Source organism: Pseudophryne corroboree, chromosome 11 (assembly GCF_028390025.1).
Source record: "Pseudophryne corroboree isolate aPseCor3 chromosome 11, aPseCor3.hap2, whole genome shotgun sequence".
Classification (NCBI taxonomy): domain Eukaryota; kingdom Metazoa; phylum Chordata; class Amphibia; order Anura; family Myobatrachidae; genus Pseudophryne; species Pseudophryne corroboree.
In genome coordinates, this window is record NC_086454.1 from 288,948,315 (window position 1) to 288,962,295 (window position 13,981).

The 13,981-nt window shown below is 42.5% G+C and overlaps 1 protein-coding gene across 1 annotated transcript in view; it reads left to right on the top strand.

Annotated features, from left to right (window-relative positions):
- LOC134969465 (carboxymethylenebutenolidase homolog) overlaps positions 1–13,981 on the top strand; it is a 93,929-nt gene that overhangs the window by 23,096 nt on the left and 56,852 nt on the right. The window contains exon 2 of the mRNA XM_063945431.1: positions 1,860–2,081. Within this exon, the coding sequence (XP_063801501.1) occupies positions 1,867–2,081 (215 nt within the window). The 5' untranslated portion in view covers positions 1,860–1,866. The remainder of the gene's footprint in view (positions 1–1,859; positions 2,082–13,981) is intronic.

Consider the following 13,981-nt stretch of genomic DNA (forward strand, 5'->3'; position numbering starts at 1 on the left):
ATGGTGGTGTGTGAAGATAGCGCAGTACGGTGGTTTGGGAAGGTAGCGCAGTATGCTGGTGTGGGAAAGTAGTGCAGTGTGGGAAGGTAGCGCATTAATGTGATGTGGGAAGGTAGCGCAGTACGGTGGTGTGGGACGGTAACACAGAAATGTGTTGGGAGGTAGGTGTAGTACGGGAACGTAGTCCTGAGAGGTAGTGCAGTGGAATAGTGTGGAGATGTAGTGTGGGGAGGTAGCGTAGTGATATACTGCAGGGGTGTAGTGCAGTGGTGTAGTGTGAATAAGTATCATAGTGGGGATGTACTCATGTGACTGGTGGAAGGGAGATCGGCGGTCACTAAACTGACGCTGGAATCCCAAACGCTGGACAGCCCGACAGCCGGCATGCCGACTAACATGGACCATTCCCACTCATGGGTATCCACGTCATCCATAGAGTGGGAATAGAACCTGGGGCGAGAGCAGTGAGCCACCCAGCCCGCTGCGTGGCAAGCGCAGCAAGCCCACAGGGGCTTTGTTGCGCTCCCCCCGCCGGCATTCTGGAGACCAGGACCCCGGGGTCGTTATGGTGACCTCCGGGATACCAAATGCCGGACTCCCAATACCAACCCATCATAGTGATATAGTGTTGAGATGTAGTGCAGTGCGGGGATGTAGTGTGGTGAAGTAGCAGAGTAATGTAATGTGGGGAGGTATTGCAGTGATACAGTATGTCACCACACTCCCATAAGCACTCGGGAGAACTTCTTTACGGCGCTGATCACACTACCTGAGACAGCACATAATAGGTCCTTCCTAAATCTGAGCTCCAGGCCCATGTAGACCTTAATCTGGCACTGTTTCCATGTCACAAACTGTTTGGAATAGTAACCTGTGGCGAGCGAAGCGAGAAGCCGAGCCCGAAGCATGGCGAGCAAAGTGTCAAAAGGTCGACAGTTCACCAGGTCAACAGGGTCAAAAGGTCAACATTACAATGGTCAACAAACATATGGTAGACATTTTTTTAATTTTTTTACATTCTATTTAACTTTTTTAGATTTTACCATCCACGTTCACTACAATTGGGAGTAATAACCTGCCCAAACGAGCCATGCGAGGGGACGCAGGACACTAATAGGGCTTGGTTGTGGCAGAGAAGTGACAAAACACCCTAAAAAACACAAAAAATGGTGTCTGCCTTTTTTGTGTTAACAATTTCCATGTCGACCTTTTGACCCTGTCGACCTTTCCTACTGTGCCTGTTCTATGTCTACCTTTTGACCCTGTCGACCTAGTGCATGTCTACCATTAGTGGTAGATCTAATGACTGTAGACCTTTTTAGTGTATAGCTAATAATCCGCAACCAACAGGATATACTGTGTATTTTCAAAATACCATATTTTGGGATCAGATGACGTGAATGTTCCCAAGACACTGGGATTTGTTGGTCAGACTGCAGAACAAGTAGACATTACATGCTTTACATTTTGTTTTAGGGGTATATAATTAAAATCTAAAATTGTATAAACAGATGTGTACTCATTCATCTTAGCTATAGTCGCACCAAACAGCCCATCCTGGCATGCCAAGTTGTGTGAGAATCTTGTAGCATCAGGCATCTTTTTTGCTTCTACTTTTTTTTGCCGAAAATGACTCTTAGTCACAATGCTATTTGACTAGGACACATGAGGAGACTGTGCTGATTAATTTGATATGTGACGCTTGATGCCCGACATTTGCAGAGTGGAAGGGGACCTGGCGGCATCTTGCGCTGCATGGCTTATTGAGGCTAGATCTATGAGGACACTTCTGTATCATAATTTTGTCAAACCAAAACATTTTCATTCGAGACTCAATTTAGCAATTTCCTTTCTTTCAGATTCCCAATGGCAAACGAAGCCAAACCATGTCCATGTGAGCTAGGAGATGAGTTTGAGTATAAAGAGATTGGACAAGTGGTAGAGATTGAACATATAAAAGCATATGTAGCCAGACCACAAACAAGCACCGATAAAGCCATAATCATTGTGCAAGATGTCTATGGATGGGAGCTCCCGAACACAAGATATTTTGTGGATCTGCTCGCTTCTTATGGATACACGTAAGCCATATGCAAATTGTCCTAGCCATAAATGTATTTTAATGTAAACAAATTAATTTGCTCACTCATCTCGCGATCCTGACTGATAGAGTCAAATATCTACCTTTTAACATTAGCTATATACTAATACCGTGTAGCCGTAGTGGCCGCTAAACCTCGTGCCCGTGCTATGCACTTCATACGCTATTTGCGTATGAAGGCCTCACACGTGGTACGCAAGTAACGTACACACACTGCGCTGGGTGTATGGAATACACACTGCGAGCGCACACACAGACATTACTTTTATAAACTTTAAACACAGAATATGCTTACACTGTAAACCTTAGAATTGTAACACTGTAATGATATACAACTGGTTAACCTGGATATATAAGCAAGCTGTTTGAGTGATTTGAAATACACAGAAACCCTTTGTACTAGCTAGAAACACACAGACACCCTGCTGAGGTTCCAACACCTTTACTAACAATGTCTAGCTGATGTAAAAAAGGTGAAAACAGTTAACAGTTCATACACTACAGTCTTACATCAATATCTAAGCAGAATAACTACACATAAATATACAATAGCGTCACAATCTTATACAATAACAGAGAGAGAGAGAGAATATGGCAAATACAAACAGGGAACAAGTTGGTTACAGAGAATAACTTACACACACTGGGGAATGATCGCTGCGCAGCTTCTGGTACCAGCTCCAAGTTAGTCAAGATGAAAACCGTTGTGTGGAGAGAGAGAGAGAGTCAGCTGGCCAGGCTGGCTGTCCTTATATACACTGCATACAGTACACTACAAAGGGACCTATAATCTCATTGTTCATTGGACACAGGAATCTGTCTTCATATTACAACAAAAGGTCATAGGTTTGTTTGAACAGGTGGGCTGTGACTACCCCAGACTGCTCAGGTGGGAGGGAAACTCAGGATTTCCAACACATGGACAATGAATAAATGTCCAGAAACTACTAATAGACATAACTATATGCAGGAGCGATTAATCTTTACCTAACCAGCACCGGATTGTTTCTAATAAAATGTTCTTTAGTTAGGTACCAAACACAACTGCTCAAACCCGGTCTGACCCTTCGTACCATGAAAAGAGGAATTCCTCTGTCCAGGGACCAGTTACATTAAACAAACTTACAGTTATTATTAAAGGGAACATTATCTATAACACACACTATTTGGATTTACTATGTAACGATTGAGTCGCCCGCTAGACGCACACGAACTCTACCGTAAGTGCGCATACCACGCGCCAATGCGCACGGCCGTGGAGGCGCCGTCACGCATCTGCGAATATGCGCACGCACGGGAGAGAACGTGCACGTGCAGCGGGCAAGCGCATGGGGTGAATATATGGCAACGTGTAGCATGATATTTTTTCGACTTTGACAGTCCACCCTTTGGCAGTCATCAATAACTGCCACTTCCTAAAACAATTCAAAAAGAAAAATATATATATACCATCATGTTAGTACCATTTTATGATTGAGGAAAGGTAGGAGAGGAGAAGGTGGGAAAAAGGTATGACCTTGTGAGATAGTAGAAGCATGTGTGTATGAATCCATGTTTGAGGGGTCATGTATCATCGTGCCGTACGTGTTTTAAATCAAGCTTCGAGGTATTGCGAAGTATACATTTGAATCCTTCTTATCCCGTATTAAGGGTCTGTGGATGGGCTGTCAAACTTTACCGAGCTCTTTTCGGCTTTTGGTTTCAACAAATGGGGGAGCACATTTTAGTTGATGATACATGAATGGGGGGGGGGTATGTGAGTGCTGATATCTGTGTCTATATTCCCTATCGACTATGTGTGTCATTACCTGAAGGTTGTAGAGGTGAAGATAAGAAGTAATTGGTACAAATGCAGTCATAAACTATGTGAGTTTAATATGCATTCGCCGATTGAGGTCTTGTCTGATGTCTTGTCTTGATGTACATGTTGTCTGATGTCTCTCGATGCTTTTGCTATAAATGGCGACAAAAGCTTTTCCATTGTCCAGAAAGTTACAGTCACTAAAATATTTGGGCTATCATAAAAATTTAAAGTCACTAGGGATATTGGTGGTCTGTGGTATAGTCCATCAATGGTCTGTATAAAAGAGGTTGTCAAATTCTTCTTCCAAGCGGATGTCTTTGTACCTTGGTGGAAAACAAAGGAGAAACGAGTGAAAGAAACGGACCGTGGAATCGCATTTTCATCACAACATTGTCTCTATCGTTGGGTCATAAATAAAATTTGTTGTTGTTATTATAGTGTCTTCGCTCCTTAAACTCATCACTCTGGTATTACCTTTACACTTCGTTAAAATCCGAACGCATCTAAATATCAGGCCAACAAATATGACGACTCCCAATATACACAAGAGAAATTTCCCTACATCCATGATAATACCTTGGGCCCATTCTCCTAAGCCCGAGAACCAATTTCGTGGGTTCAACCATGACACCCAACCGGTCAGCTCATTGCCCACAGCGGCGAGAGTGAGATTATGTCTCCTCCGGAACTCCCACTTTAATTGCAAAATGTCATCCATCTTTTGGTCTATGACCTCGACTGGGTCCTCTGTACTGTTTGTGATATACGTGTAGCACTTTATTCCATACCGAGTTGCTAGGGTAACACAATACCCGCCTGTCACAGCTGTGAGATAATTGAGAACCATCCTATGCTGAACCAGTTCTGTTTTGTAGGCTTGTAACTCTCTCCCAGTATACCTGAACGTGTTGTCATACATTTCAGTGATATTGTCTAATAAATTTGCAAGCGCAGTTATATACCTAAAGTTTATCACTCCCCTGGCGGTACGAGTGATATCCATCGCGAGAAGGAATTGAATCCCGGTGGATTCATGGATCAGATCAGAGGCATGATGCTCTGTCTTCTCTATCAGGTGCCTTTTAACGACGTGCTCGTAATGAGTGTGAGTATAAGGAGCTTGGGCACCACGGTGAATATCTTTCATTTTGTTATGGGGTACAGTCATTACTTCAGGCAGTACTTTTCCAATATAACATAATCCCTCTGAGTTTGGGGCAAGCCACTTATACGCCTTCCTCCCGCATATGAAATATGCATCATAGGGGAGAACATATGGGACGGAGTATGACATTACCATGTTACAAATTTTCCATGTGAAATCTCCTAACCCTAATTCTCCCATCTGTTTAGTACACGTATCTGTTTGTACGATATGTGCACAGTATCCTGGTGATACTTCTCCAACTCGCATGGTCCTACTTCCTAAAGTGTACCTATACCGGAAAAATTTTCTATGGTCGGATATCTGGCGTATAAGTTCTGTGTCTATGGGCATTCTGTCGGCTCTGTGTGAAAATGTCATGGTTTGATTACTCCATGACACTTCCCAATTTCCCGGCTTTCGGGGATTGGAAATGTTAAAGCACACTAAGGATCTATCCACATGATATTGGTGGAGCTTCAAACTAGGAGGACTAGAGATATTAAACCTCCTGTCCACCGGCCTCCCACCACTTAGCTCAAGTACCTCTCCTATAGTTAAAGGGAATATTACTAGTCCTGATTTGCTATGGCCTTGAGGTACTTGAGAGCATACCCAACAGTCTGTCTGATTTAACACTTTACCCACTAAGGAGTGATAGTCACTCAATGGATGCCGGTCCATGTGGATATTAAAACTGGACTGACATTTCTTGATGCACCCATCCTCAACTATACTGTCACAGTGTCTACAGATGCAGTTCTCTTCTGCTAACAATCCTTCACAATTCCTTCTATTGTCAATGCTATCAGATCGTTTTCTGATACTCGCCTTTACTCGGTGATTATGTTGTTCTTGGAAATCTACGCCTCCATCCTGGTCATCAGAACCCATTCCAGATCCTTTCTCGACCTCCATGGTACTCTCACCGAAACAGACTGCTCTGGTCAACATCATGGTCAACAGGAAAATCCGGATCACAGTCTCTTGGGGCAAGTCCATCTTACAGGAGGAAAAGGAGAAATTTGTAATGGGGATACAAAAAAAATACTTTGAGGGGAAAGAAAAATGTTACGATGTCTTTTGTCCTCTAGTCTTGTTGTTCCTCTTGCTCTGCTGTCATCTCAAAGGTGCTGTCTCTCAGTCTTCCAAACGAACACTCCGGTGATACAATATTCCTTCCAAATCAGCGATCTCTCTGTAAGGAGCAAAAATCTTGCATTATCATTTGTCTAACTGATGTGTAACATACCATCTTTAAAACATGAGAACATGAGAGAGAAGAGAGAGGGGAAAAAAAAACGAGAGAGAGAACAATTCATCACATTTTACATTAAACAACAAACAAAAAACATTGTCAGATCTTCCGTTCACCATCAGGCTGTCACACCAACACATCCATTGGTATCTTTGCGCAGTCTCCCCCATCAGTATTTCCACACTCCACCTTTTTTGTGCCTGGCCAGGACACACCGATGTCGGTAGGTCACACTGGGGTTAGGTAGACTTCTGCAAAGACCAAGTAGCTATGTGATGTTTGAGTTCTGCCGATGAACGTCAGAGATGGGGAAAAAGAAACATTTACAAATAAATTTACAATGTTTACCCGGCCGTTCCTGTGTCTACAAGGAACTGACCTCCCAATTTCATTAACTGTAACCTCAGGCTTACTATCAGTCCTAATGATCACCTTTCCCGACTACATATTACAGGTGCGGCCCAAACTTCTTCCTATATGATCCCTGATTACAATTTCGTGTGTCATAACTCTGCTCGTGTTCTTGTCTAGGGGGTCTGACTTTATGTGGGCTGTTACAGTTGCTGGCATAATGCCCTTCTCTTTTACAAAGATAACAAACCCTTGGCTTCCTCCATGTGCCAGTGGCCTGGGGTTTCGGTCGATTTGATGCCTCCTCCAGTGCTTGGATGCTCATCACCATCAACCGCTCTCCCTGTGCTTCCCTGGTTCTTTGGATATTACGGTCATGCTCGATAGCGGACTCTCTTAATGCAGCCACCGAGATACCTCTCCAGTGAGGTAGAGAGGTTTGTACCCTGATTCTTAGTGTGTCTTTTAAGCCGTCCATTAATACGGACACAGCTACTTCTCTATGATTCACATTTGTTTTAATGTCTTCTACCCCTGTATACCTAGCCATGTCCTTCAATGCCCGATGGAAATAATCAGCAGCTGTTTCTCCCTCTTTTTGTTTGATGGAGAAAATTTTGTCCCATTTGACAACAGCAGGAAAATACACTCCCAACTGCAGATTGATTCTTTTTACATTATCTTGGTTGTACTCATCCGTAAGGGGTACCTCTTCATCTAGTTTACAGTCAGCGATAAATTTCACTGAGTCAACATTGGGGGGTAAACATGCCCTCAGCAATACCCGCCAATCTTAGTTATTGGGCTCCACAGTATTTCCTAGCTCTCTAATGTACTTCTGGCTTGCAACTAGATCTTTCCTAGGATCAGGGAATTCAGACACCATTGATCTTAATTCCGTTTGGGAAAAGGGGCAGTGCATGGCGATGTTTCTGACAGGAGTGACTCCTGAAGTGTCAGTTTTCCCATTTGGTACTGCAATTACCCTGACAGGATTAAGTCCAATAACGTCATTCTGAGTTGGTTCTACAATATGAGGTACATTTGTTTGTGCGTGATATATAACACCATACGTACCTGTGGACACGACCTCACCTGACCCTCCGTTAGGGGGTTTGATTACTGCCTTTACCGATTTGGTCGCGTCCACCTGGATGTCTTGTGTGATGGCTGCTGGGAAAGGTGCCGACATCGTGCTGGGCTCACTTTCTTGTTTGTAATCCTGAGGGAAGTTTAACATGGGGTGCAACTTGCACGGGTTAACAGTGGTACATTTAACAGTTTTACTTTTATCATTGTTACATTTGTTACTTTTATCATTGTTACATTTATTACAATTATTCTTATCATCAATAATACAGTTGCTAAGTGCATGTTTATCAAACACCAGTGTGCCACTCTCTGTAACCACCTTCTCTCTTGTTGCCATATTTTTCTTACCACAGTGAGAGTCAGCTGTGTAAGCTAATCCTCCTTGTATTTCACCTTCCTGTTGCCATATCTGTAAACAATCATAATGTCTAATTTGTTGCTTCCCGGATTTTATGAGACAGATCCTTCGCCTTAAATTATGCAATACCTCTGAGTCAAAACTACCTATCCCAGGAAATGGTGCTTTATCCCCCACAGTCATTCGTGTCCATTCGTCACAAAAGGTCTCAGTGTGGGGACCATACTTCCCCCACATTACTAACCGAGCAGACCCTCGGGGTCTGGAAGCCTCTTCAGTCTGAACCCTGACTGCTAAACGTCCCTGTGTTGTGCACTTGGCTTCCATTGTGGACCTTTTTAACACAGAAAAACTTCCTAAAATGCACCGAACACAGAAGTCTACGGTGGAAGTTTTCCAAGCTCTTCCACCAGCTTCTTCTGCTCCGAGTACAACGAATCCGCCCCTTTTAGCAGACCCACGTAATCGTTGCAGGCCCTACCAGCGAAAATTCCTTACCTTTATATTTTTTTACACAAATCACGCTTGCATGTGCTCCCTACAACACGCATGAGGACAATTTAAATATACGACTTCATATCACGTTGCGTTATTGGTCACACATACAACCGTGCGGTCCAATCGTACCACTTATAGACACTTGTTGCCTATAAATGGTAGGATCGTTGGAGTCTCCCTACTGTGCTCCAAAACAGCCAGAGCATAATACCACGAAAACTTTATCACACTCCGTCGCACGTTTTCACCTAGACCGTGCTCATCACGTATTCACCTAGACCGTGATTCACCAAGACTTACTTCACCAAGATTTACTTCACCAAGATTTACTTCACCAAGATTTCACCAAGACTTCACCAAGATTTCACCAAGACTTCACCAAGAGGAGTTCAATACACTCATACCGTTTTCAACCCACTATCATTCTATATTTTTCTGATCAGAAAAATAATTTCCCGTAATCTGATAGCTCTCCCCAGAGGCATTACAGTAAAGTAAGGTATTTAAACTAAATTTTGGAAACTGAAATCAATTTGTGCTATTATCGCGTTGCCTCCTTATCGCTTACTTAAAACAATACTATCGTGTGATTTGTATCATGTGGGCGTACCCAGACGCCCCGTTGCGTAATATACGCTCCGTGCGTCGGCCCTTGCGTCGGGTACGCTAGTCTCACCCTTTTGTTAGAGACACGCGTACGCCGGCCAGATATGTCCACAGAAATACAATTAACACGTTTATATCAATGTAGATGATCTTTAACTGTAATCATCTACCGAGCACCACACAGGTCTTTCCTTGTATCTTTAGGCAAAGCTGTGTGCGTGTTTTACAAATTACCTCTTAATGTATTATTTTTACTCTTTAACTACCAATAGCAACAAATCTTTCTCAGCACGTTATCAATTATGAAATGGCAACCAGGAAGGTGAGATGTGAAAGTACACAGATGAAAATGCAATTCTAAATTAATCTAATAACATACATTGATGTAAGCACGCACATATAGATATTACATATATGTACTAATCACTATTACATATATGAGACCTTATTCAGTGCTTCTAATTTGCATATGAATGTGCTTTTTTTTAACTAATCTGTGAAGGCGATTCTCTTCACTGCTAGGGAACAAAACCAGTTACACAGGTTCATTTGCATTTCAATGGCCCATCTTACAAGTAGCAGAGTTAAACAGGCTCTTGAATGGGGACAGTGACAAAAAAAAAAAACCACTACGTTTTATTTGTGTATTTCCTAAATCAAATATTTATTTTATTATTAACTTTTATCAAACTCTATCTGAACCACTCATGATTGACCATGACATGGACTAAACAAATGCATTAAAAAAAACTCATTAAATGATGATTTCTTTTTTTGACAATGGATGGCTGATTATTTCCTGAGTCAACTGAAAATCAGCCGCTTAGGAAAAAAAAATTTTTGACCTTCCCAAAATGGCCGCTGCTCCTCCCCCTTCCACATCCATGAGGGTTACACAAAATGGTGGACAGACCATGCGGTTCCTTTTGTCACAAAGAAAATCATCATTCAAGCCCCTAAAGTTATTCTAGGCCTGAGCTAAAAACTATCACGCTATGCAGAGCGATTAAAAATACTTTTAAACCTATTTAAACAGATAAACAATCCAATCTGAATCAAACACGATATGATCCATTTGAACCTTGTTTTGCAACAATAAAAATACATTTTAGCATCTTAAATATTATGAGAAATGCCTTGTCCCTTAAAATTTCCTATCAGCGTCTTACTGATACCACAATAATACATTAACGTGGATGGGTTTTTTTTCGTCAGCATTTTGCGATGCGTCCATCATTAGCCGGTCAATTACAGTCGCGTTTGTAATGTACAGTGCATCATTAAGTACGTGATATCCCGTGAGAGCCCCCAATTGATAGAGTCAAATATCTACCTTTTAACATTAGCTATATACTAATACCGTGTAGCCGTAGTGGCCGCTAAACCTTGTGCCCGTGCTACGCACTTCATACGCTATTTGCGTATGAAGGCCTCACACGTGGTACGCAAGTAACGTACACACACTGCGCTGGGTGTATGGAATACACACTGCGAGCGCACACACAGACAGTACTTTTATAAACTTTAAACACAGAATATGCTTACACTGTAAACCTTAGAATTGTAACACTGTAATGATATACAACTGGTTAACCTGGATATATAAGCAAGCTGTTTGAGTGATTTGAAATACACAGAAACCCTTTGTACTAGTTAGAAACACACAGACACCCTGCTGAGGTTCCAACACCTTTACTAACAATGTCTAGCTGATGTAAAAAAGGTGAAAACAGTTAACAGTTCATACACTACAGTCTAACATCAATATCTAAGCAGAATAACTACACATAAATATACAATAGCGTCACAATCTTATACAATAACAGAGAGAGAGAGAGAATATGGCAAATACAAACAGGGAACAAGTTGGTTACAGAGAATAACTTACACACACTGGGGAATGATCGCTGCGCAGCTTCTGGTACCAGCTCCAAGTTAGTCAAGATGAAAACCGTTGTGTGGAGAGAGAGAGAGAGAGTCAGCTGGCCAGGCTGGCTGTCCTTATATACACTGCATACAGTACACTACAAAGGGACCTATAATCTCATTGTTCATTGGACACAGGAATCTGTCTTCATATTACAACAAAAGGTCATAGGTTTGTTTGAACAGGTGGGCTGTGACTACCCCAGACTGCTCAGGTGGGAGGGAAACTCAGGATTTCCAACACATGGGCAATGAATAAATGTCCAGAAACTACTAATAGACATAACTATATGCAGGAGCGATTAATCTTTACCTAACCAGCACCGGATTGTTTCTAATAAAATGTTCTTTAGTTAGGTACCAAACACAACTGCTCAAACCCGGTCTGACCCTTCGTACCATGAAAAGAGGAATTCCTCTGTCCAGGGACCAGTTACATTAAACAAACTTACAGTTATTATTAAAGGGAACATTATCTATAACACACACTATTTGGATTTACTATGTAACGATTGAGTCGCCCGCTAGACGCACACGAACTCTACCGTAAGTGCGCATACCACGCGCCAATGCGCACGGCCGTGGAGGCGCCGTCACGCTTCTGTGAATATGCGCACGCACGGGAGAGAACGTGCACGTGCAGCGGGCAAGCGCATGGGGTGAATATATGGCAACGTGTAGCATGATATTTTTTCGACTTTGACATGACCAATTAGTGCCAGCATCAGGTGATAAGGACATCGGCATCAGGGCTGATTGGATAGTCCCCGGTGAAACAATTACATGCGTTCATTTGGATATCCCGCTAAATGAACAACAAATAAACATAAACTGAAAAAAACAGCTTGTAATCAATGAAACAAAAAACATACTGTCAGATCCATTACATTCTCTATATGATATACACCTGTTTACATGCGAGTTGATGTCATTCACCGCCCACCTGCCACCCCTCCAAATTCCTTGACAACTTTGCTTCCTGGCTCCCTCATGTCCTCTTTTTTTTTATTTACCTTCCCTCCATTATCTTAGGTGACTTTAATATTCTAAACAATTTATCCACAGAATCCTCTGCCTATAAACTCCTTACCCTCTCATCAACGTTTGGTATCTTTTAATGGACCTCCTCACCCTCTCATGTGATATGGCACTCAATCTGATCTTCAATCACCATTGTGATATTTCTGACTACAACAATTCCCCATTCCCCCTCTCTGACCATCTCTATTTCTTAACTTATCCCTCTGTCCTCCACCTCTGCTTCCTGAGGCTACCATAACTAAGTGTAACATTTAGATTATCAACACCATATCCTTACCCTCCATGCTCAACTCACTTCTTTCACCTGCTCTCTCTCTCTCTCCTTCAATGAACAAGCAACAACCCTATACAATGTATCCCTCACTTCTGCTTTTGACTCCAGCTATCACTCATTCATCCTCGCAGATATACACCTCAACTCTGGCATTCCAAATGCACCAGCTACCTGCAAAAGTGTTTATGAACTGCCAAGAGACAGCGGAGGAAATCAAGCTCCAAGGCAGACTTGCGATTTATGCTCTTATCCTGCAGTGATGCCCTTTCTCTCTCTAAACAGTAATATTTCAAGAACCTCATCTCCTCCCAGTCCACAAACTTCCAGCGTTTATATATATATATATATATATATATATATATAGAGTCTTGATCCTAAGGGGTAATTTACAATTTACTGCCATTGACACTGTGGACCACCCTCTCCTGCAAATCCTCCCCTCACTTGGTCTTCGTGATATTACCCTCTCCTGACTGTCTTCCTACATCTCTGACCATTCCTTGTGTTTCTTCTCATGAATCCACTACCCCCAACTTCTGAATAACAGTTGGTATCTGCCGAGGTTCTTCATCTTTTTTAATCTACCTCTATATGTCCTCTTTAGGAGAACTCATCAGATATATTGACCTCCAATATCATCTCCTTGCCTATGATATTCAGATCTACTTTTCCTCTGACCTCTCCCCCTCTCTTGTCACTCATATCTCTAATTGTATCACTGCTATAGCTGCCTGAATGCCCCAGTGCTTTCTTAAACTGAATATGTCTAAGACTGAGCTGATTATCTTCCCAGCTTCTTGCATAACCTCAGTTCCCACAATTTCATTATCTATTGATAGCACTACTATCTCCTCTATCCTACAAGTGCGCTGTCTTGGACTTATCCTTGACTCCTCTCTCTTCCACAAACCACAAAATTATTTCCAGGATGAGACCCTTTCTCACCCTGGATGCTACTAAGACCCTCATCCACTCACTAGTAACCTCCAGATTGGACTACTGTAACCTCCTCCTATCTATCCTCCCATAATCCCAATGCTCTCCACTCCAATCTGTCCTCAGTGCTGCTGCCCTGCTCAATCTCATCTCCAAACATAGTACATCTGACTCCCCTTTCTGACAAGCACTACATTGGCTCCACTTCTTCTTCAGGACACAATTCAAGCTTCTTACACTCACTTACAAAGCCCTCACTCATACTACTCCCTTTTACATCTCTGACCTCCTCTCTCTTCACACTCCTGACCACCCTCTTCCACTCCACAAATGAATACTGCCTTACTGCCAACTAATTACTTCCTTCCACTCCTGCATCCAAGATTTTCCCAGTGCTGCACCCTACCTCTGGAATTCTCTCCCTCTCCCTATCATACTCTCCATCTCTCTACAAAATTTCAAACAGACTCTCAAGACCCACTTAATTCTAACCCTCTGTTCCATGCACACTGTCTACCTATCTGTGTCACCCCTGTCTGTTTGCCTGTGCCCTTTAAAACGTAAGCTTTCACGAGCAGGGCCCCTTTATCTT